The 25,928-nt window shown below is 37.8% G+C and overlaps 1 protein-coding gene across 1 annotated transcript; it reads left to right on the top strand.

Moving 5' to 3' along the window:
* On the top strand, window positions 1-24,746 carry LOC126298963 (growth arrest and DNA damage-inducible proteins-interacting protein 1). Its single transcript, XM_049990583.1, has 3 exons — window positions 1-645; window positions 11,083-11,182; window positions 24,434-24,746. Exons 1-3 carry the CDS (start codon window positions 188-190, stop codon window positions 24,641-24,643), a joined length of 768 nt encoding a protein of 255 aa, XP_049846540.1. The 5' UTR covers window positions 1-187; the 3' UTR covers window positions 24,644-24,746.
* The last annotated feature ends 1,182 nt before the right edge of the window (window positions 24,747-25,928 follow it).

The following is a 25,928-nucleotide window of genomic DNA, read 5'->3' as shown; positions in this document are numbered from 1 at the left end:
ATGTGTATCTTTGCACAAGTTTTCAATGCATGTTATTTCCAGCTGTTCACTACGCTCATGTAGAACATCTTTTGCTTATGATGTTTGCATAGAAGAGTTCCGAATGTTTTGTTTGTTTTGAAATACATACGTGAGAGTGGTGTGGAGTATTTTGTATTGTGATTGCTAAGAAAGTGTTGATATTGAAATGTACCTTGCAAATACTTTTCATAGTGTGGTCAAGAAAGGTTCTGAACGTTGTTTGTTTAAAGCCGTGCGGCAATTTAGTACCGAAGCTGTAGAAGATTCTGTAATTCGACAAGCAAGTATTATTGACGACACTGATGACAGCACAAATTATGAGGAATACATCGAAATGAAGAGAAATAAATCACGTCTGTTACCACAACATCACAATATATTACACAATAAAGTACCATATTCCAGCAGTAAGAGCTGGTTTCATGATACGATTAAGTATAAACGTAGGCTTTATGGGCGTTATGGTAGTATTAGTGCTGTCAACCCAGGCGTAATGTGGCCAACTAAGAATGATTTAGATGACATTCGTGAATATGAATCTGTCGCATACCCACATACTCTTGAAGAGATGATTGAGAGAAGTATCGCTGAAAAAAAGTTGAGGGAATCAACGATCAGGGAAAGGTATGTGGAGAATCGTATTGCAGTTTTATTGTGTCAGAAATGTCTCTAATGATTTAATTTATATGGTTTTGCTTGTATAGAATCTGCGTAGCAGCGTGTTGATTATGCACATTACCACTTTTTTTTTTTTAACTTTGGACCTATCTCAACGCTGCTATCGTTTGGGTGGGTAAGCAGTATTTTCGAGAGACTCTTGATTCCGCAGTCATAGTTGATTGCAACTATCGTAGGAATACCAGTTATTCTCACTTGCCTACAAGTGTTTAATCTGATTGATTTAGAATATTAGTGTGAAAGAGACGAATTGTTTCTTTCCAGGGATAATTCTTTCGCAAACGCTTCATTATATCTATGCAACACGCAGCTCGTTCTACTTACTGCAAACAAGTTCGAATTCTGGTGTAGATTTTTTATATTTTACCTCTCAATATTTTTGCTATTGTGTGCCATGATTCTGATGGTAGCTCGTTTGTAGTGACTACTCTAAAAGTTTGGAGCATTTGAGTTTAGTATTTTCACGACTGCAATCAGTTATGATCTGCTTATTTCCTGCAAAATGATATTCCATGTACAAAAACAAAATTTCTCTCCGTTTGACTGTTCGTCTATTTCACAGTCATTTAAACTGTGTAAACATACTTCTAATAGTGGATGTTGCGTGGAAAATTGTGATTTTGTAAAATTATATCACTTTATGAATGGTATATGCTTAAAACTGTTGGTTTTGTAGCTGGGGTACACATTCAAACCACAGAATATTACTGCACCTCTTCTAGACTACATGGTCACTACAGATGGATTTATAATTTAGTCTGACACTAATAGCTTAAGGTATGACCTGCTTTATTAGAGATGTCATTGTGTTATGCTGCTGGGCTCATTTTTGTATAGGGATCAAGAAACTATATTACGGAACTGGGATTGTAGTATTATGAATATTGTTCAGTATTTTTAATTGGAGATTAAGTTACTATTGTTGGTATTGTTCATACATACTGCACTAGTTGTATTTATTCCCAGTTGATTAAAACGTGTGCTATGGCATTTGTATTCCATTGTTGTTAGTGACCAAATTTCACATCCATCCCTGCATTCTGTTTCTTGCTCTCACTGATTCCAGCCGGCCACTGTTAGTGTGCGGTTCTAGGCGCTTCAGTTCGAAACCCCACTTTTGCTATGATCGCAGGTTCGAATCCTGCCTCGGGCATGGATGTGTGTGCTGTCCTTAGGTTAGTTAGGTTTAAGTAGTTCTAAGTCTAGAGGTGTTAAGTCCCGTAGTGCTTAGATCCAGTTGAACCATCACTGATTGCATAGTTTTAGCATATCATGCACTATTTAACAATAACCACATGACATGGGTTTTTTGTTTTTCGTATACACAACAAAATATGGTTTTTATGTTTTAGTTTGCTTCCTAAAATTATACTTTTCACTTGTTTCTAATTTTTTTAGTTGAGTGTTTATCCTCTGTTCAGTGGCAAGAATGAAGTTCGGCTTGTGCAGTTTTCTTATCAGCTAGTCTGTACCTTCAGGCTAAAGTGCACTTTGTTAAGAGGCTCTTCCACTGTGTGCTACTGGTGCCAGTTTCTTTCTGTCAGTTGTTATCAATTGGATGAAAGTATACAGTAGCCATTGAGATTCGATGAATAATTTCTTTTGGTGGTATATGCAAAATGATTTGTTTTTGGTATGTAGATTGGGAATAAAACTAGATAGATGTGCTAACAGACGGACCTGTGATGAAGCTCGAGGCCTAGGTTAGGTTGGAAGGTGACAGTGCTGTTCTGAGTTGGCCAAGCCAACAAATATCAGCATGAAAATATGATTGTCGTCATAGATAGCTGTGAAGCATATCCCAACATTTAAGTTCTTTATTTCAATAACCAACATGTACGTCATGTTTCCAGTTTCATTGAAAATTGCAAAAATGTCATTAAATTCTAACCTGATGGGACACAACACTGGTCAGCTTTATTTACAAACCATAGGCAGTTACGAATGAGCATTCTGTTTGGCTGCAGACAACTGACTAAAATTTTTCCATGTTCACTGCCCATTATTCATTGTGGAGAAAGTTACTAACAGCAGCAAGCAATGAAAAATCAGTGATACACCGTAGGTGCACTTTTACACACAATATTTTTACCTATGTTTTATAAAGGTTTGGAGAAGTTGGATAACAGTTATGTGGAAAATGAGAAATCTAATAAATACTATTAGATCATCTAAAAATTGCTTGGATGTGTAGTATCATAGATATTACTTCACAAAGTGTATCTGGTGTGAACACAGTGATATAAAAATAATGCCATAATTTTCAGAACATAATAAGTTTTGATGAGGAACTATTTGATGTCTTGATGGGTGAAAGACTTGGAACAATATATACAACTGACATTTCATTCAGATGTGTGTGTTATGTAGGCAGAGCTGAAGTAATGAGGGTTATATTCAAATCAGATGTGGCTTGGAGTGCTATGGTCCCTTATTAGGTGTTCCCCTACTTGATTACCAGGTTAGTTTTTGGGGTACCATAGTGAGGAATCCAAACGATAGTAGTTCTACAGCTCGATCTTTGTTTATCTTTTTAAAGCATTTCAAGATTTGGGGAACATTAATTACAAGAGAAACTCCTAGGAGTTTGAATTTATAGTGTGGTACCAGCACAGCCAAAACACCACTTAAGCATTTATTAATAGATTATTTAAACAAAAGGTAGTCTATATAGGGTGTAACAGGTATAAGTTCATATATTTTTATATGTAGTACCTCAACATGTACACACATTAGTGTGTCAGTTGTTTTTCTCTGTGTCAAACAGTCTTTAAAAACATGTCACAAACTTTACGACCTGGTGTTTTCTGCATGGTCGTAACTGCAGCACTAAGTGGACTGCAGCTGTCAGTATAGATTAACTGTTTTGTGCCTACACTTCAACACCCCACATGCTGCCCTGGGAAAAATAAGCATTAATGGCTTGCTCTAGCCACATGTACTTGGATGTACTACCCAACCTACTAAAAATGACTTGTAATAACTACAGTTATTATTCTGCAGCCGGCCGAGCGGTTCTAGGTGCTTCAGTCTGGAACCGCCCCATTGCTACGGTCGCAGGTTCGAATCCTGCCTCGGGCATGGATGTGTGTGATGTCCTTAGGTTAGTTAGGTTTAAGTAGTTATAAGTTCTAGGGGACTGATTACCTCAGATGTGGAGTCCCATAGTGTTCAGAGTCATATTATTCTGCAAACAATGAAAGTACTGATGTAATGTTGTTCAGTAGACTGTCCTCAATCACCAATAGAAATATCTGCATGTATACCCATTACACTATTACCAAATATTTATTGGATAAAATCATCTAAGATAAAAATTATCATCTTAGTTAATGACACACGTCTCACATAATTCATTGGCATTTGGAGTTTATAAGCAATTTCAGACCATTTGCACTATCCTTTGTAATTTTTTAAAAAATGCTTGTCACTCAGGGATTGTATACACTCTAACAAGATTCATTGTCTGTAAACATTGCAATATGTCCATAAAAACAGAGGAAGACATTAACTTTCGCTCAGTTTTTTTTACAGAAATTCTTCTTAGTTCCAGTTGCACTGATTGCTGTAGGCCTAAGTCATAAAACTTAGGACAGCTATAATTTCAATGTATGTTATGTGTCCCTGTGTAGGGGTCAGAATATGGCTAAAAAAAAAAAAAGAATAACTTGACTAATTCCACATTCCTGAAGGCATGAGGGTGTTTCGGTCGTGTGTGTGTGTGTGTGTGTGGGGGGGGGGGGGGGGGGGGGGTTTATGAAGTGATTCAAACTCTGGAATCTTTCTGCAAATGCTTCAACATTTGATTACTCCTAACAACTTAAAATATTTCTCTGTGGAAAGGCACCAGTAAAAGTATATTGGAGATCTTTGCTGGTAATTTTATGTGGGCAAAAAAAAAAAAAAACAGTTGGGTAATTCTGAAACATTGCATCAACAATATTCCATGGATTGTGTGAAGAGATGTTTATGGAATGTCTAAACATGTTAAATAAATATATTTTATACAGTGCAATATAATGATCAAAATTGTTACCATTGTAACGTGATTTTTTTGGGAAATACAGAAGCGTCCGATCTCCTCCCCCCCCCCCCCCCCCCCCCCCCCGTCTGCTTTGACCCATGACGTCACAAATATGGCGAAAAGACCATAAACCACGATTCTAATATGGCGCATATAAAGTCAGTACATACACATTATGAGGACGAAAATACATCGAAAAACAAACACACACTTTCCACAAAAAGTCTAATGACACTAAGGGGCACAAGCTTGGGAAAGGGGTGTGTTTGAGTGGGAGCAAACTAAATAGAAACAAAGTTAGACACCCACCTCCATACAAAACGACGTAAAAAACCGACATCACAAAACTCCCCAAATACCACTAAACACAATATCATCTGGAATCGGACACTTCCCTTGACCTATATAGCTCAACAGCAGCTACCAATCCTATAAATTAGGATCGAATCCTTCCCTTGGCCTATATAGCTCGAAAACATCTCCCGATACCAATATCAACATACTCAGCCACACATTGGGATCAAACACTTCCCTTGTCCTGCGCACTGTTAATTTTATCCATCATATCCATTCCCGAACAAAAACAACAACCAATTAATTTTACTAAAATTACCACACTATGTACAGTGAACAAAACTAAATTAACCTTCACACAAAAGCGTTAACTCACCGAAACGAATTCCACTACAAACGCAGCCGACACTAAAACAATTCTGGATAATGAGCAAAAGCAAACTGAGCCCATTACGCCACACAAACAAAAACCCTGAACATATCACCAGAGAGCACAACAAACCACAACACAACGGAATCTACACACACGCCACACTCACAAACCGAACTCCGCGCCATCATGACGTCACACACGACAACACCCTAATGTCATGGGTCAAAGCCGATGCATGGGATTGGACGCTTCTATCGACGCTATTTTTGTATGAACGATATTAAAATTTACCGTATTAGTTTTGAGAATTCCTGTGATAATACTCGTTGCTAAACTAGAAGGAACTGATGAACAGAAAGTTCTTTATGTCACTCCTAAATTCTTTTGTATTAGCTAGATGACATTTAACATGTGCTAACAGGTTACTGATGACATTTGTAACCATGTATCTGACTTCTTTCACTGTTAATGTTCCCAAGATGGGAAATTTTCTAAAGTGGTGTCTGCAAAGTGTTCCAAAACTTATGTATTCTGAATCTGAAACATCTTTGCAAATTGAGTTTCCACAAAAAATGAAAAGCAGAGAAATTACGTTCTTCCGTTTTCATTATCCTATGGCTCTAATCGTGTGAATTTCAAAACTGTAACCAAACTGATATGCTTCATTAATTCAAGGAATTAGATTTTCTAGCTCAAGTTGTGATTTTATTCATAATACCAAGAACTGAATGCTGCATTTTGTGAATTATTTGGTGGATTGTGACATGGTCAAGTAACTTTGGTTCACGTAATTGCTTGTAACATGGGATAATAATAATAAAAATATATGGTGGAACTATCACATTTGGGCCTTACTTATGAGTGACATGGGTTGGAGTACAAACAGAATGCACAAAATTCAGTTCATTTTTATTATACTTAAAAGATCAAGAAATGTTTTAGGCAGAAAATCTTGGTATTATGAAGCAAATATCCAACACACAACTATCAGTTTACCAATGGGAACAAAACTCAAAAGAACACAATTTAGAGATGTCAGTTCAGAAATTCTAATCTTATCTTCCACCTACTGGCCCAATTTATCTGATTGGTACAATAGCAGAGTGCAGACAGATGGGCTTCATTTACACAGATACACACATGCTCCATACCAGTGTTAGTGTTTGTGTACATTTGGTATAGTAAGGCTGCCGTTTATGGGACCTCTTCTCCCAGTGGAGGCTGGGGGTTATGGCACTGTTCTCTTGTTACTATCTGATCAAATTCCTCAGGTGCTGAGTCCCCTTCAAAGGCTCTTTACAGTGTCACAAGTGAAAATCGTATATAGTTCTATTAAAAAATAAAGGCATGCCATACTGTAGTCCCTGTGAATGTTAAAAGTTACTTATATATGTCAAAAAAGTCTAAACATTAGCCAGTAAATCTTGTAGGAAACTGCACTGTAGTATATTAATTTATTCTGAGTATAGTTAAGACAATATCTAGATGCTGAGGAGTATAAATTTACTAAATGAGTGAGAGAATTCTGTCTTTAGTCTCTTTCTGTGTTCTATATTCCAGTCCTGTTGGCCTGCAATTTAGGATGAAAAATTCTTGTCCATGTCAGTTTCCTGCACATTTTGTCTTCTTTTTTGTTATCTGATTTAATTGTAGGACATTGTATATTTGCAATTTTGAAACCTTGTTTCTTTGTGTGTGTCATTCATGCCACAGATGTAGCTTTGGTGGTATTTCAATGTCCTCATTACACTTCATATTGAGGTACAATCCAGCATAATTTTTTTGTATATAGAGAGGTGCATATATGATGAGGAATAAAATATTACTGTAGAGTGTTAAATGGGTTAGTCTAGTGAATTCTGTATCACACACAAAGATAAACAAGATTTTTGAAGGCTACTTGTAATTTGTAGCCTGCAGCTTGCATTAGTAACAATAGTGTTGCTGTGGACAGAGGTAATATTGATTGACAAGCATATTGTCCTACCCCCATGAACCATGGACCTTGCAATTGGTGGGGAGGCTTGCATGCCTCAGCGATACAGCGATACATGTATACATGGAACAATCCTGGAGATACTAGAAGGTATCAGATAGATTATATAATGGTAAGACAGAGATTTAGGAAACAGGTTTTACATTGTAAGACATTTCGAGGGGCAGATAGGGACTCTGACCACAATCTGTTGGTTAGAACTGTAGATTAAAACTGAAGAAAGTGCAAAAAAAAGTGGGAATTTAAGGAGATGGGACCTGGATAAACTGCCTAAACCAGAGGTTGTACAGAGTTTCAGGGAGAGCATACGGGAAAAATTGACAGTAATGGGGGAAAGAAATACAGTAGAAGAAGAATGGGTAGCTCTGAGGGATGAAGTAGTGAAGGCAGCAGAGGATAAAGTAGGTAAAAAGACGAGGGCTGCTAGAAATCCTTGGGTAACAGAAGAAATATTGAATTTAATTGATGAAAGGAGAAAATATAAAAACGCATTAAATGAAGCAGGCAAAAGGGAATACAAACGTCTCAAAAATGAGATCGACAGGAAGTGCAAAATGGCTAAGCAGGGATGGCTAGAAGACATATGTAAGGATGTAGAGGCTTATCTCACTAGGGGTAAGATAGATACTGCCTACAGGAAATTTAAAGAAACCTTTGGAGAAAAGAGAGCCACTTGTATGAATATCAAGAGCTCAGATGGAAACCCGGTTCTAAGCAAAGAAGGGAAAGCAGGAAGGTGGAAGGAGTATATAGAGGGTCTATACAAGGACGGTGTACTTGAGGACAATATTATGGAAATGGAAGAGAATGTAGATGAAGATGAAATGGGAGATACGATACTGCGTGAAGAGTTTGACAGAGCACTGAAAGACCTTAGTCGAAACAAGGCCCCGGGAGTAGACAACATTCCATTGGAACTACTGACGGCCGTGGGGGAGCCAGTCCTGACAAAACTCTACCATCTGGTGAGCAAGATGTATGAGACAGGCGAAATACCCTCAGACTTCAAGAAGAATATAATAATTCCAATCCCAAAGAAAGCAGGTGTTGACAGATGTGAACATTACCGAACTATCAGTTTAATAAGTCACAGCTGCAAAATACTAACGCGAATTCTTTACAGACGAATGGAAAAACTAGTAGAAGCTGACCTCGGGGAAGATCAGTTTGGATTCTGTAGAAATGTTGGAACACATGAGGCAATACTGACCCTACGACTTATCTTAGAAGCTAGATTAAGGAAGGGCAAACCTACATTTCTAGCATTTGTATACTTAGAGAAAGCTTTTGACAATGTTGACTGGAATACTCTCTTTCAAATTCTAAAAGTGGCAGGGGTAAAATACAGGGAGCGAAAGGCTATTTTCAATTTGTACAGAAACCAGATGGCAGTTCTAAGAGTCAAGGGGCATGAAAGGGAAGCAGCTGTTGGGAAGGGAGTGAGACAGAGTTATAGCCTGTCCCCAATGTTATTCAATCTGTATATTGAGCAAGCAGTAAAGGAAACAAAAGAAAAATTTGGAGTAGGTATTAAAGTCCATGGAGAAGAAATAAAAATGTTGAGGTTCGCCGATGACATTGTAATTCTATCAGAGACAGCAAAGGACTTGGAAGAGCAGTTGAACAGAATGGACATTGTCTTGAAAGGAGGATATGAGATGAACATCAACAAAAGCAAAATGAGGATAATGGAATGTAGTCGAATTAAGTTGGGTGATGCTGAGGGAATTAGATTAGGAAATGAGACACTTAAAGTAGTAAAGGAGTTTTGCTATTTGGGGATGGGGCAAAATAACTGATGGTCAAAGTAGAGAGGATATAAAATGTAGACTGGCAATGGAAAGGAAAGCGTTTCTGAAGAAGAGGAATTTGTTAACATCGAGCATAGATTTAAGTGTCAGGAAGTCGTTTCTGAAAGTATTTGTAAGGAGTGTAGCCATGTATGGAAGTGAAACACGGACGATAAATAGTTTGGACAAGAAGAGAATAGAAGCTTTCGAAATGTGGTGCTACAGAAGAATGCTGAAGATTAGATGGGTAGATCACATAACTAATGAGGAAGTATTGAATAGAATTGGGGAGAGGAGGAGTTTGTGGCACAACTTGACTAGAAGAAGGGATAGGTTGGTAGGACATGTTCTGAGGCATCAGCGGATCACAAATTTAGCATTGGAGGGCAGCGCGGAAAGTAAAAATCGTAGAGGGAGACCAAGAGATGACTACACTAAGCAGATTCAGAAGGATGTAGGTTGCAGTAAGTACTGGGACATGAAGAAGCTTGCACAGGATAGAGTAGCATGGAGAGCTGCATCAAACCAGTCTCAGGACTGAAGACGACAACAACAAGCATATTGTCATTCTGTGTTGGCATGACATTTCGTTTCTGTGTCAAACAAGGTTTTTGATTGTAGGGCACTTACGTCCTATTGATTTTGAAGTGTCTGCTATTATTGATACAGGATGTTGTTTTCTTGCTTACAAATTACAACAGCCCCTCAAAACCAAGTGAACAGTCTTTGACATTATCCAGACTGTCATGCCATTTGGGTAGGTGACATGATTATCTTTCATGATGAATGTGTGTTTGGTCACTACATAATAGTTTCTCTGCATTGTTGTTTGCAATACAGAATCCAAATGTTTAGAGAACATTTAATAATTTGTGCCAATACTTTTCTGCTGATGCTTGAGCATCATAAATGATGAATAGTTTTGACATTGTACGTGTATAAATTTTGTCTGATGGTTGCTTTAGCTTTAAGCATTTGAAAATGTTGAAATGTATATGTAAAAATATGTAACTTTTTTTTAAATGTCTCAGCAATGAGACACAGTTTACTCGGGGAGGTACTAGCCTAATATGAACTTTTACAAAAAAAAAAGTGTAGGTGATGCTGCTACTTGCTCAACCTTCCTTGTATTGCATTCACATACCTCTCTAAATAGGGTGTATATAATAATTGAACATTATTTCAAGTTTTGCACTTCATCATATATCTGTCTGGTCAGGTATGATTAGCCTGCTACCATATCGACCATCATAAGGGTGTTTAATAACAGCACATCTAAATAATATTCTTATAGTAAGTTTTCCTTCAGAATTTGAGAAATATAAGAAAATATTTGAAGTCTGGGCATTTAGAGCCCACTTAGAGAAACCACACAGCTAATATCTTTGTAAAAATTACTTGTTGAACCCACTCGCATTTCTGATAATTTAAGTGCAGTATAATCGAGGTATATACTACAAGCAGTTTCATGTTATTTGCTTACCAAAATGTTTTGTTCAGCAAGAGCGGGGTGGGGGGGGGGGGGGTGGAGGGAGATCCAAAATGTAACCTAAGCCATTATCATTACCATTGGGTAATGGGTTCATGTGTAAATATGCCAAAGATACATTATATGTTTTTCATGACTAACATATTATTCAGTGTAAAATTTGGAATAAGTATCAGCTACTTCACTGTAGAATAGGCATTTTGCTGTGGATAATTCCATAAGCAAGAAGCTCATTCATTTTCTCTGCTGTCCCTTCTCTCTCCCTCGGTTTCACTATCCATTGTCCTCACCATTTACTTTACAGTGTAACTTCTAATACCATGATTGTGTGCTTTACTACTTACGTGTAGTATTTGTGTTATATGTTTGTTTGGAAATATTTCTAAATTGATTTAAATAACATCTTTTATTCAATAGAGAGGAGGCTATTTCTAAGAAGATGGAATCTTTGGAAACGTGGAAGGAAGAACTTAAAGCTAGAGTTTTAAAGAAAGAAGAAGCTATGCTTGCTGCAAAGGTATGTATATAATGTTGCAATTTTTAGGGTTCTGTACCTCGATCAGTAAAAGCAGAACCCTAATAGGATCACTTTGTTGGTGAATGTTAAGACTCTTTTTTTTATTTTTCTTCTTATGATTAGATGAAGGAATCAAGCTGAAATTTATGTCAAATACCAAGGTGTATGGTCTCTTGGTAGTGTAACATATTTAAGCTTTTCTCACTCATCAAAACCTGTAGATGAGCTATCTATATCAGGGATGGCCAATAACACGGCATGCCAAAAGGGGTCTGGCTTGCGTGCGTTTGCTCTGTCGCCTGGCTGCATATTTCCCTCACCACCGTGCTACACTGTCTGAGTGCGAAGATGAGGAAGCTGCAAAAGTACCACACTTAAATGGCAGTGCAGTGGCACTGTATATTACTTGGTTTCATATTTATCAACAAGATGCATCACAGACAAGCAAAAAGTTCACTATTATTTAATTATTTTTGGTGCACTAAAGATCTAATATAATTTTAGTCTGGTAAAAACTGCCAACATATGAGCACATGCAAACATTTTCACAGATGTTCATACTCAGTTTGCCATGCAATTGTGACTTATTTAGTTTCACAGTTGAAAAAATATTTTATCATATTCACAACCTCATTATATAGTCATGGAAACTCTTCCAAAGAAAAACAACAAAAACCTCCTGGACGTTTGAACGTAAAAGAGTTTCTCTTTTAAACAGGAATTATACATGCAACTGAAATGGCAGACTGTCTCGAAAACAGACGTAGGAATGGCAGTGTCCTCAGTACAGTCAGAAAACTATCCTTGTAATTCTTTCAAGGCCACAGTGAATTCTTAAAAATTTACATTGTATTTAAGTCTAGTGAGTTTAGGAAAGTTCTTTTTTTCTTGTCAGAATTTGTCCATTGTACATTGTGATTTTCTTTTTAAATGTATCCTGTCAAATCAGAAATAAGTTATTTCTCACCTTTCAGTGTCTTACTGGGGGCATGTGCAGTACACTGCACTTGAAATGCAAAGTCTCCAGTCTATTACAGATGTTCTAATTTTTGTTCCTGCTCTCATTATTCCTTCCTAAATTCAACAATAGCATCAAAAAGTCCTTCCAGGCATGCCACTTATATGAAGTCTCCCTGCTGTTCATTCAGTTCTATCGAAAACGGTTGCAAAGGACAGTGGAATATTACTATTACTATTCACTTTCTTACTACCAACTGTTGCAACTGACAGTAGAATATTACTATTCATACTACCAATTTTGTCATATGCTCCATGCCGGCAAATTTAGCAAAAAGTGCTTCTTGATGAATCCTCTTTTTCAGTTGTTGTAATTTTTTGCTCTTTCATCATCAACTAAATCGTTACATTCTTCCTGCATGATGTTTTAATGTCATTCCATAGTAAATTTGTGGTTCCCATTGATTAGGCAACTGTAAATCACATAACAGGTATTGAGAAATCTTATTGTTCTCTTCTGTCACTCCCACTCATTTTGCTTCCAAGAAGTACCGAAAAAAGCTGAGGTAGACTGAAAGGCTCCGGCCCACACACATTGTGCTCGTGCGCAGTGTGGCCAACCCTGGTGTATATACTTAATTAAGTTTGTATGGAACTCTTAGAGCATGAGTCCTACTCGTACTTGTTCAGTTTTTGTTGTTAGACGCTATTTCTTTCACTTTCAGGCTCTTTGCAACACTAAGCAAAACAGAACAAGATAGTGCATTTGGAATTAGTCTATGATTCTTCATTCTAGCGACTTTTCTGTGATTCGCAGACACCAACTAATTTGAGAAATCCTCAAAAGAAAACCAACATAAAGATATGCTCAAAGTTGGTGAACTGGAAGTCATAGCACCAAACTCTGAGTTTGAACAGAGAGAGTTCTGCATGGGACGAATTGCACCACAAACATGATTGGTCCATTCTACTGTTTTTGCACCAAGTATATTGTTCTTTTGGAGAAAAGTCATATGCAGTAATATTGTAGTGTGAAGAGACCGTCACAGGCCTGTAAATAGTGAAGGCAGAATTTCAGTAATTTAGTGAAGACTAAAGATGCAGAAGTCAGTAAATCAACATATTTTGCATATTTTCATTTGTTGTTGTCTTATGGAATAACATTCTGGTGTAACTCCACACTTAGGCAAAAAGTATTCATTGCACAAACGAAAGTAATTAGAATTGTGTGTGTTCATGTATGTACATCTTGCAGGTGTCTTTTTAAGCAAACGGTAATATAAATAATAGCCTCACAATACATTTATTCACTTATGAAATTTGTTATTGACAATCCATTAAAGTTTGACAGTAACAGAGATATTCACAAGTACAACACTATAAGATAAACTGATGTACATTACCCTTTGTCGACTCTAATTGTGGCACAGAAAGAGGTGAAACATGGAGCTTTAATGGTATTGTGACAAACTACCCACGGAAATAAAATGTCTTACAAGTGGTAGAAGTGCTTTAAATGTAAATTAAAAGAGCTTTATTCTTAAGAACTCCTTCTTTACCTTAGAAAAATTCTCAGGTAGAGAGAATTAGTCATAAAAACCTGTAAATGTTAGCATGCAGCCATGTTATTATTATTATTATTATTATTTAGTTTGGATATGTAAGTGTTCTACATCTGTTCTGTTGACACCTTCCCAATCATACCATTTATCATGCATTTGATCTATGGAACAAGTAACTAACTAATTACAAGAAGAGATCATTCAGCAAAATCCTGAATGCCACAAATGATTCCATTATGTCAATTGAAGGTGCAGGGGGCTGGGGAAGGAAAGGGAAGGGGCTGTTAATGTCAGCTGCATTGGGACTTGATGCAAAATCAGTGGCAATAAGTGAAAATGTGGGCCGGACCGGGACTCGAACCCAGGGTCTTGTGCTTACAAGGCAGTCGTGTTAACCACAAAGCCACACATACACAGTGGTTATTGCAACTGCACAAAATATCTCAGCATCCCTTTTGGCTGACCCACATTTCCACTTAGCACCACCTATTCGCAGTACCTGCCTGTGTCTTCCATACCCACTAATTTGAGATTGCTGCAGGAGATCAGATGTAATTGTGCATCTGCACCGAAGGTGTTGGATTCATTGTCCTTCGAGTCAAATCAGTTATATGAATGCATGGTACTGTTCTTTCAGGCATTCATGAAACATCCAAAGTAGTCCAGTAGTTTTCTTGAAGTAGAGGTAAGTCCAAGGGTAGTATCTATAATAAAGTGAAGGAAACCAATGGTATCCACTTACAAAAATAGCAGTGAACATCTGGAGAATAGTACATCATACAAGTATTTAGGGGTAATAATAAGAAGCATTATGAAATGGAATGAACATATAAAATCAATAGTAATGTAGCTGAATGGATTACTTAGATTTGTTGGAAGGATTCTGGGAAATTATTGTGCATCTGCAAAGGAAAAAAAATGTAGGATATTTATCAAGTGGGTGTGAAAGGGATACAGCGCACATAAAAGTGTAACAGAGATGCTCAGGGAACATAAGTGGCTATCTTTGAAAGATATGTGGTTGTGGGCTTGTAAAACCCCAATCGTTGAATTTAGAGAACTGGTATTCGTGGAAGATTTCATGATAGTCCTTCTACAAACTTTATATATTTTGCATAGTGCGATATGAGTGATATATATTAGGATTTGTTCAGAGACAAATAGGTAGTCATTTTTCGTATACGAATCTAGCATAAAATTTCAGATGTTGCTCAGGGGTATATCTTGCATATTTTGATGTAAGGGACCTAAGGTTTATGGTGGCAGATTTAAGAGTATTTGAATTTCATTTGGTTTCCTATCGTCATTTAAGTTTGTGTCTGTATTACACTCAAAATATTTGCACAGTTGTGCAAATGTCAGTGGTAATCACTGTGTGTGGTGTTTGGAAGCATACTTGCCCCATACACTTACGGTACTCATTATCGACAACAGTAATGCCTACTTTGCTCTTCACCCAGAGGCTTGAATTCAGTACTGGTCATTTCAGTGTTGGGTTTGTTTTCACAGCAGTGTTAGTTGTACATTAACACTGATACACAGCAGTACAGGTAAGTATACTGCTAGATGTACAGTATGCACCTCGTCTATTGATTCACTGAATATAGTGGATGAGCACTGCAACATTGTTATGCTGAACTCTTCCTGCAACTATGGTATCCTCTTCACTGTACTGAGGGTTGTCGCATTGCTCTGTGTTTTCTTTTGTAAGTTTTTGTGATTTTATGTTACAACCTTCTACACTGTTGTGAAGATATTTTCATGAACGCAAATATAATTGTGGTGGAGAGAGAGAGAGAGAGAGAGAGAGAGAGAGAGAGAGAGAGAGAGAGATAGTGATAGTGATAGTGGATCAGTTTTCGCCGAATTTCATACACACACTACTTGCTGTCTGGGACTCAGCACTGGAAGGCCTAGAACCTGAGCTCCCATGGGAGTAGAGATAAGGGTGAAAAGTGTTTTCTTTTCAACCCCTGACATGTAGGCTGCCCTGTGTGTCAAGAGTGTTGTGCGGTAGTATTGGAATGGAGCTATATGTGCTGATGAACATGGCTGAGCAGAGGGGGGGGGGGGGATGAGGTAAATAGTAAGAGGTGGAGGACGAGATGGACAGAGAAAAGGGGAGCAGAAGATGGACATACAGAGAAGGTGAGGAGGAGGAGGAGGAGATGAGCAGAGAGTGGTGGGGGATTGGAGGAGATAGACAGAATGAGATGGTTTAGGAAGAGACAGACAGAGACAGGGAAGAGAAGGTGGTGACAGAGATATGGGGAAAGATGGGTTGGCCTGAGAGACTGGGGAGGATGAGATGGACATAGAAAGGAGGAGTATGGGGTAGATATGCAGAGATCATGGGGGGGGGGAGGGGGGGAGGAGACAGGTGAGAGGAGATGGACAGAGAGAGGGATGAGGGGAGCTGGCCCAAGAGACTGGGGAGGAGGACATTTGTCCATTATATGTGCTTTTGTGCACATGGGTAAAATTGTGTGTGTGTGTTTTCAGAGATAGCTCTGTTGTGGCAGAAATATGGTGCACAAATGTTCCAGTGTTGCCTGAGCTGTGTCCCATGCACTTCGCTGAAGATAGTTTTTAAACTGAATTGGGTGTCCACCCAAAGAAGAAAATACTGTTATAGTTCTGTCTCCTATTCTCCAGGAATACAGGGTGTGGTTGTAATGCTGTCAAACACAGTAAAGTGGCTTCAAAAGTATAAATATAAATGTTGAACTTAATAATTTTGTTGAGCAACATTGTCACCCTGCAACATGATACTCCCATTTTAGTGGAACTACTGAATGGTGTTGCAACAACACTATTTACTGAATAATTCTGTTAGGTTCAACTGGACCCTTTTTCAAAATTGAATAAGTTGACTTTGATCTTTACATTTTGAAAATTGGTCTGTAGCATGCTGAATTGTGTTGGTGTGAAACATGCTCATGTTATATGCATAACAGAACTGGAGACCAATTCTGGTGATTAACAATTGTGTTTAATGTTGCATTAGATGTCATATTCCACACATCCCCTGGAGACATGTATCTGAGATATGGAAATATGGCAAGAATGTACATTTTACTTAAGTGCAATACAGTGAAGTGGCTTTATGTTATGTAAGATTATTGTATTATGGTGCTAATATTAATTACAAATTAACATAAAACTTGTATTTTAATTTAATCTATGAAGACCCCCCCAATGGAGGAGTTGCCCAACAGGAAGTTCATTAAATCAGTCTTGGACCCCACCCCATCACCCACCATGAATTTAATATGCTCCAGCAAGTTGATGAGGACACGTGTATCCATGTATATGACTCCTTTCTATACTAATGTTAAACTCTTAAAAGCCTTTATAGGTGTTCTGTTTGGTCATAGAATCATATTCATCCTCGTTATTATTTCAGACATTGGTAATGACAAAAGACATTAATGAATATATGTATTGTTCCAGACCTAACAACAGATTTAATTCTGTAGCTATATTCCTAAGTTGAGTCCCACCTTCACCCCCCCCCCCCCCCCCTCTGCTCCAGAAAAAAGGATCACTAACTCATTAATGGAGGGAGGCGTGCAGAATTAAATAGTTTTATCATTTTGAATCGTGTAATAGCAATAAGCTTGGGTATTGCAAATGTTACTAAACTGAGTTGCTTCTGGGTTTTCTGATTTAGGTTGTTATCTACTTGTAGTCCCAAAAACTTAATGGTTTTCCCTTTTTGTATTTGCAGTAGAGTTCCTAGTTATCCAGAGGACTCAGGAGCAGGCCCAAACCAGATAATCAAATACTTTGATAACTGGGTAAATCATGAAGACAGGTCATTTCATTAAAAAATGTAAAATTTATGTATACATACAGTGCTACTGTAATATTAATTTGATGACTCAAAACAATGTTGTTTAGATTTTTTGCAGTTCTCTACTTATGAGGGTTGAATGCAAAGCAATGCCTCCACCTTCGTTAACTGAGTTTGGGTGGGAATATTTTAATAAATCAAATGCAGAAATAATCCTTAGAATGTGATCCTTAATTCCCAATATTCACTTTTTCACATGATCACCAGCCAATTGGATACATTTCTGCCAACAATGAACAAGATTTCTGAAGTCGTCGTGTAAGAAGTCAACACTCTGTTTCCGCAACGACAGTCTCACATTTCTCTCAACATCTTCATCAGAAGTATAATGATGTCCCTGCTTTTCATTATCAGGAACAGATGGTGCTAGATCTGGACTGTATAGAGGATGCCGTACAGTGGTGAGATTCAGTCTCTGAAGTTCTACTGTATGGGCACGTGTGGTGTGTGGTTTGGCATTGTCATGCTGCAGGAAAACATTGCCCTTTTTCTTTCGGACCCTTGTTAGCCGTTGTTTCAGAGTTCGCAGCATTTTAATGTGATGCTCTGAATTTATTGTTGTTCCACGATCAAGGAAATCAACATGGATAACACCATCTGCGTCCCAGAACTCTGTGGCCATGATTTTTCCAGCTGAGGGCTGTGTCTTGAATTTCTAATTCTGGGGCGGGTCTTTGTGTCGATATTCCATAGACTGACATTTCGTCTTCTGCCACAATTGGATGGAGAAAGGTATCGCCTTCATTCTCGTAATGTGAGAGGAGTTCCTGGCAAATTTCAAGTCTGTACATTTTCATTTCAAGGGTCAGTGTCTGGGGTACCCATCGTGCACAGATCTTCCGATAGCCAAGCAAAGGCATAATGTGACCCACATATTCTTGTAAAATGCTGAGTGTGCTTGCAATTTCTCTCTGAGTGATACAATGATCATTCTGAATCAGTCTGTCAACATTTTGCTTGTAAAACTTGGTGATTGCTTTCACAGGGCATCCAGCTCTTTGTTTGTCACGCAGTTCAAATGTTCCTGCCTCAACATCTTCAGACTTACTCACCCAATAACCCACAGTACTCACATGAACACAATAACCATAAACTGTTTGCATTCTCTGACAAATATCCTTATGGGTGTCACCTTCTGCTGTCAAGAATTCAATGACTGCATGGTGCTTAAATCGCATTGACCGACCATCTACCTAGGGTTTCATACTTTACACTGTAACAACACAACCGTTCAATGCTAAGGCTTCCTGCCAACTGGATCTGTAGAGAAGAGGCTACAGAACAGGCCAGTAATTGCCGCATACCAATGCTGCCATCTATTGAAGATTTACGAAGGAGGAGGCATTACTTTTTAGTCAACCCTCATACATACATTGTCACTTCTTAAAAATATCAATCAGAGTCAGTTGTTTTTCTATCTTCCGTCATTTTCATGCAGCCAAGTCATGTATCTGGTTGACAGTGACAGCAGTATATGGTCACACTCAGTCTGCCGCTCCATCCATGTTAAAATGTTGTTGTTGTTGTCTTCAGTCCTGCGACTGGTTTAATGCAGCTCTCCATGCTACTCTGTACTGTGCAAGCTTCTTCATCTCCCAGTACTTACTGCAACGTACATCCTTCTGAATCTGCTTAGTGTATTCATCTCTTGGTCTCCCTCTACGATTTTTACCCTCCACACTGCTCTCCAATGCTAAATTTGTGATCCGCTGATGCCTCATAGCATGTCCTACCAACTGGTCCCTTCTTCTAGTCAAGTTGTGCCACAAACTTCTCTTCTCCCCAATTCTATTCAGTACCTCCTCATTAGTTGTGTGATCTACCCATCTAATTTCCAGCATTCTTCTGTAGCACCATTTTTGAAAGCTTCTATTCTCTTCTTGTCCAAACTATTTATTGTCCGTGTTTCACTTCCATACATGGCTACACTCCATACAAATACTTTCAGAAACGACTTCCTGACACTTAAATCTATACTCGATGTTAACAAATTTCTCTTCTTCATAAACGCTTTCCTTGCCATTGCCAGTCTACATTTTATATCCTCTCTGCTTTGACCATCATCAGTTATTTTGCTCCCCAAATAGCAAAACTCCTTTACTACTTTAAGTGTCTCATTTCCTAATCTAATTCCCTCAGCATCATCCGACTTAATTCGACTACATTCCATTATCCTCATTTTGCTTTTGTTGATGTTCATCTTATATCCTCCTTTCAAGACAATGTTCATTCTGTTCAACTGCTCTTCCAAGTACTTTGCTATCTCTGATAGAATTACAATGTCATCGGCGAACCTCAACGCTTTTATTTCTTCTCCATGGATTATAATATCTACTCTGAATTTTTCTTTTGTTTCCTTTACTGCTTGCTCAATATACAGATTGAATAACATCGGGGAGAGGTTACAACTCTGTCTCACTCCCTTCCAAGCCACTGCTTCCCTTTCGTGCCCCTCGACTCTTATAACTGCCATCTGGTTTCTGTACAAATTGTAAATAGCCTTTCGCTCCCTGTATTTTACCCATGCCACCTTCAGAATTTGAAAGAGAGTATTCCAGTCAACATTGTCAAAAGCTTTCTCTATGTCTACAAATGCTAGAAACGTAGGTTTGCCCTTCCTTAATCTAGCTTCTAAGATAAGTCGTAGGGTCAGTATTGCCTCATGTGTTCCAACATTTCTACAGAATCCAAACTGATCTTCTCCGAGGTTGGCTTCTACTAGTTTTTCCATTCGTCTGTAAAGAATTCGCATTAGTATTTTGCAGCTGTGACTTATTAAACTGATAGTTCGGTAATGTTCACATCTGTCAACACCTGCTTTCTTTGGGATTGGAATTATTATATTCCTCTTGAAGTCTGAGGGTATTTCGCCTGTCTCATAAATCTTGCTCACCAGATGGTAGGGGTTTGTGAGGACTGGCTCTCCCAAGGCCGTCAGTAGTTCCAATGGAACTAAACTCCGGGGGCCTTGGTTAGACTCATGTCTTTCAGTGCTCTGTCAAACTCTTCACGTAGTATCGTATCTCCCATTTTGTCTTCATCTACATCCTCTTTCATTTCCATAATATTGTCCTCAAGTACATCGCCCTTGTATAGACCCTCTATATACTACTTACACCTTTCTGCTTTCCCTTCTTTGCTTAGAACTGGGTTTCCATCTGAGCTCTTGATATTCATACAAGTGGTTCTCTTTTCTCCAAAGGTCTCTTTAATTTTCCTGTAGGCAGTATCTATCTTGCCCCTAGTGAGATAAGCCTCTACATCCTTACATTTGTCCTCTAGCCATCCCTGCTTAGCCATTGTGCACTTCCTGTCGATCTCATTTTTGAGACGTTTGTATTCCTTTTTGCCTGCTTCATTTTATGCATTTTTATATTTTCTCCTTTCAACAATTAAATTCAGTATTTCTTCTGTTACCCAAGGATTTCTACTAGCCCTTGTCTTTTTACCTACGTGATCCTCTGCTGCCTTCACTACTTCATCCCTCAGAGCTACCCATTCTTCTTCTACTCTATTTCTTTCCCCCATTCCTGTCAATTTTTCCCTTATGCTCTCCCTGAAACTCTGTACAACCTCTGTTTCTTTTAGTTTATCCATGTCCCATCTCCTTAAATTTCCACCTTTTTGCGGTTTCTTCAGTTTTAATCTACAGTTCATAACCAATAGATTGTGGTCGGAGTCCTGGAAATGTCTTACAATGTAAAACCTGTTTCCTAAATCTCTGTCTTACTATTATATAATCTATCTGATACTTTCTAGTATCCAGGATTCTTCCATGTATGCAACCTTCTTTTATGATTCTTGAAGCAAGTGTTATGCTTTGTGCAAAATTCTACCAGCTTCCTCTCTCATTTGTTACCCCCAATCCATTTTCACCTACTATGTTTCCTTCTCTCCCTTTTCCTACTTTTGAGTTGTCACCCATGACTATTAAATTTTTGTCTCCCTTCTCTACTTGAATAATTTCTTTTATCTCATCATACATTTCATCAATTTCTTCATCATCTGCAGAAGTAGTTGGCATATAAACTTGTACTACTGTAGTAGGTGTGGGCTTCGTATCTATCTTGGGCACAATAATGTGTTGACTATGCTGTTTGTTGTAGCTTACCCTCACTCCTATTTTTTTATTCATTATTAAACCTGCTCCTCCATTACCGCTATTAGATTTTGTATTTATAATCCTGTATTCACCTGAGCAAAAGTCTTGTTCCTCCTGCCACCAAACTTCACTAATTCCCACTATATTTAACTTCAACCTATCCATTTCCCTTTTTTAAATTTTGTAACCTACCTGCCCGATTAAGGGATCTGATATTCCATACTCATCCGTAGAACGCCAGTTTTCTTTCTCCTGATAACAATGTCCTTTTGAGTAGTCCCCACCCGGAGATCCGAATGGGGACTATTTTACCTCCGGAATATTTTACCCAAGAGGACACCATCATCATTTAACCTTACAGTAAAGCTCCATGCCCTCGGGTAAAATTACTACTGTAGTTTCCCCTTGCTTTCAGAATTTTGAATGCAGGGTCCAAAGAATCACAAGCAATTTACTCACGTATATCCTCTGCACTTCAGTCAGAACATACAGGAATTTTTGGAAGGATTTTTCTTATGTCCTCCAGTGACATTTTGTCCTCTGCTGCTTCTCTTTCTTCCACTTCTCTTCTTCTTCTTCCCTGTGACACTTCTTCTTTTCATATTCATCTTTTTGTACCTCGTATTTGGTTGAAATGCCTTTCAATTTCTTCCACGTTCTAAAAATGCGGTTTTGTTCACCAAATTCCATACTTCCACCACTATTTAAGAGCAGTCTTTTAAATTCAGTTTTTGGTGATGAACCACAACACCATCTTCACTTCCATCTTCAGGAAAAGATAACTCAACAGTTGTCTTCTGTAATGTTGCTCTATAGTTTCAATAACTAGTTAGTCCATTGTCTGCAGCAAACTCATTACATTTGGCGGCAGGAATTGTGTATCAAAATGTCCATCTTCTTTGTCAAGAAAACTTTATGTTTTGTGGTTGAGTGCATTGTCCAGAATTAATATCACCTACTGTGTTCTTTTCCTACTGTCTTTTGGTATTTTTTAATTTCAGGTATGAAAACTGAATCATACCATTTGAAAAACAAAGTAGCAATCATCGAGACCTTTGATAGATTCTTGTAAAAGGATGGGAAGTATTTTAACGCCTGAGGTTTTTTCTATTTTCCTATTAACAGAAAGGATATTTTATGGTTTCCTGTAGAGTTAGCACAGTTCAGCATGGTAACATGGCCGTTACTAATTTCATGGCCTGAAGCACTAGTCTCTCTTTTAGAAACTGAAGTTGTTTCAGACAAAGCCTTCCAAATATGTCCTGTTTCACCTGTGTTATATAAAAATTCTAAGGCTTAAAATTCTGCTTCAGTTTTGAATTTTTCAATAAAATTTTCTGCTGCATTTGGGTTTGCTGATAGTTCTTTACCACTTAAAACCAACTCACAGATACTGTGCCTTACCTTGAATTCCGTAGTCAGCCATTGCTTGCTTTAAACAAAGAAGGAAAAAAAAATTTCTTGCCTAAAAGTTTTGCTTTTTTGCATACAGTCGATCCTGAGAGAAGGTTGCCCAATGCTCGCTGCTGCAAAAACCACTTAATTGTGGCCTCTTCAGGTTCTTTGTTTTGCTGTTTTCACCAGTTTTCTCAATGAACTGCCATCTTGATTCTTAAGGACAGCTAACTGCTTACCACTCATCCATTTCTCTAATTGATCAAGGACTTTTATCTGCCAGTGACAAGATAATGTGTTACCTTTTAGAAGACATATCTGGCACATTAAATCAAAACACATGCACAAAACGAAACAGAAGAGACACAAAATGAAACATAGTCAACAAATCAGTGTATAAATTAAGGCCAGAACACAGACTGAAGTAGGCTGCACAGAATGACGAGCACCAAAAACATAGTGATGCACATATTGCGTGTACTGTAGTCATAGTTCACTGAAAGATTTTTTCTTGTAATAAATTCACTGCAGACTGATTTTTAGAATAGTAAATAAACATGCAGTTTACTGTATACTGTAATAACTATCAATCAAAACCAACAACCTTAGTCATAGAGTATAATTTTTTTTTTCCACAAGGTGATCCCAATAATTGAAGATCCAGATAGTTAGAGTTCAGATGATTGGGGTTTACTGTGATTGTTTGAGTAGACAATTTTTTTTTATGAGAACCACTGATTTATATATACTGAGTTACATCAAAATTTAATAATGATCAAATTTGCCTTGAACCATTTGTCAGTGTTTTAAAATATTTTTTTGTTTGCTTTTTCAATGAGAGGACTGATATTCCATTTTTATTTCTGTTTGTTTTGTCATTTACAAAAGGGACAAAATATGCATTTTTTGCTACTGTAAATGGAAGAGTGCTTATGTGCATTAAAAACTAAAGAAGGTCCAAAATAGAACCCTGTGGTGACAATATTGTGTGATTGAAATGGAACTGATGCACTCGGTTTTCGTCTTATTTATATGAGAGAAAGCAGTGAACTTGCTTCTGTCTACCATTGTAAGGGGGTATAGTTCAACACCAATAAACCTCTCATTTCGAGAAATATTGCCCTGTATGTCTTCATATGTAAAATTGGTGAACCATCCTCCTCCTCTGAAATTTTGTAATGAAAAATTGTCTTACAGGGGCAATATGTTCATTTTCTTTGAATTGTATGCTTGATTGACGAGTATGCCTCTCCTGACACCCAAGTATAACATCTCAAAATATCTGTTGTATCTTTAAGGCACAATACTGTCTAAATATGTGAGCTTGATAACAACTGAATAATTGTGTTAACATTACTGAATGTACATTTGTATTTCAGGCGAGAAAGGATCGACTAATGGAAGAAGTCCGTAGGCATTTTGGCTTTAAAGTGGATCCCCGTGATGATCGTTTTAAGGAAATGTTGGAGAAAAAGGAAAGAGAAGAAAAGAAATTGGCGAAAGAAGCAAAACGCAAAGCCAAAGAAGCAAAAGCAATGGCGAAGTTAACTGAAGCAGTGGCAAAAGCATCTATAGAGTCAAAAGACTGAAAATAGTGTAATAGTAGAAAAATATGTCGTGTGTAACAGGAACTGTTCTATCTGGAAAATTGTAGAGATTAAAGTGGTGCCTTGTGCTGTTGTGCTCCTTTAACTATGTCTATAGAAAAACTCTCATCCCCATACTGAAAATTATACTAAAGAATTCAGCTACATCTTTTTAAATAGCCTGTACATTCATCTGTTATATTCAAACTTCCTGGCAGATTAAAACTGTGTGCCGGACCGAGACTCGAACTCAGGACCTTTGCCTTTCGTGGGCAAGTGCTCTACCAACTGAGCTACCCAAGCACGACTCACGCCCCTCCTCACAGCTTTACTTCTGCCAGTATCTCGTCTCCTGCCTTCCAAACTTTACAGAAGCTCTCCTGTGAACCTTGCAGAACTAACACGCCTGAAAGAAAGGATATTGCGGAGAATCAGTCATATTGTTTATTAGCTGTTGAACATGACTGAGATTTTAATCTTCAGTACCTCACACATAACATGTCTCCATTGTGGCTTAATTTACATGGAAGGTAATGGGAATACTTTTCCCCACATACTTATTTGAAGTCATATGTCTTTCAGCAGCACAACTAGAGATTGTTATTGCAGTACACATTACTTTGACAAATGCAACTTTTGGGCAGTTAATATGATATTCATTGCTGCATGTAAAGCATCTTTGCATCGCTAAAATGTGGATATCATTTAATCCATTTCTGTGGATTCATTTATGATATAGCAGCTTTCATGTGATACACTACCTGTTACTGCAGCTGTACTTGCATATCAGTGATTTTGTTACATTGAGTGAAGGTGAGTAAGCAAGCTATTGTACATGCAATAACATCAGCTGCACTCACATTTCTGCCTGTTTGAGTAAGTTTAGCTTGCGATATGTGGCCTTAATGCACATCGCAGCCAAGCAGTGCATGTGGGGAGCATCATGGGCAGGAGCACATGTCGATGCATTTTTCCAGTGGTATATGTTCTTCCTCAGGGTTAAAGTTATCGCCATATCAAATTTTATTGAAATTGATTCAGACGTTTAGTCATCAAAATGTAACAGGCAGAATTTCTTTTGCACTTATATTATTATCATAGGAGAGAAGTAAAGATTGAACATGTTTAGGATCATATAAGCTTGTATCATCTTAGAACATATCAACAGTAACAGTATTTTCAAAAATGTGATAAAATTCAAAAGTCAAAGAGTTAATAGGTTTTTCCAAAGAGTAAATATTTTCCCCTAATTCACATAATAGTGTTCAAATCAATAAATATCTTGTCG

The sequence above is a fragment of the Schistocerca gregaria genome, chromosome X (assembly GCF_023897955.1).
Source record: "Schistocerca gregaria isolate iqSchGreg1 chromosome X, iqSchGreg1.2, whole genome shotgun sequence".
Lineage (NCBI taxonomy): Eukaryota > Metazoa > Arthropoda > Insecta > Orthoptera > Acrididae > Schistocerca > Schistocerca gregaria.
This window is presented reverse-complemented; position numbering and strand designations above follow the sequence as displayed.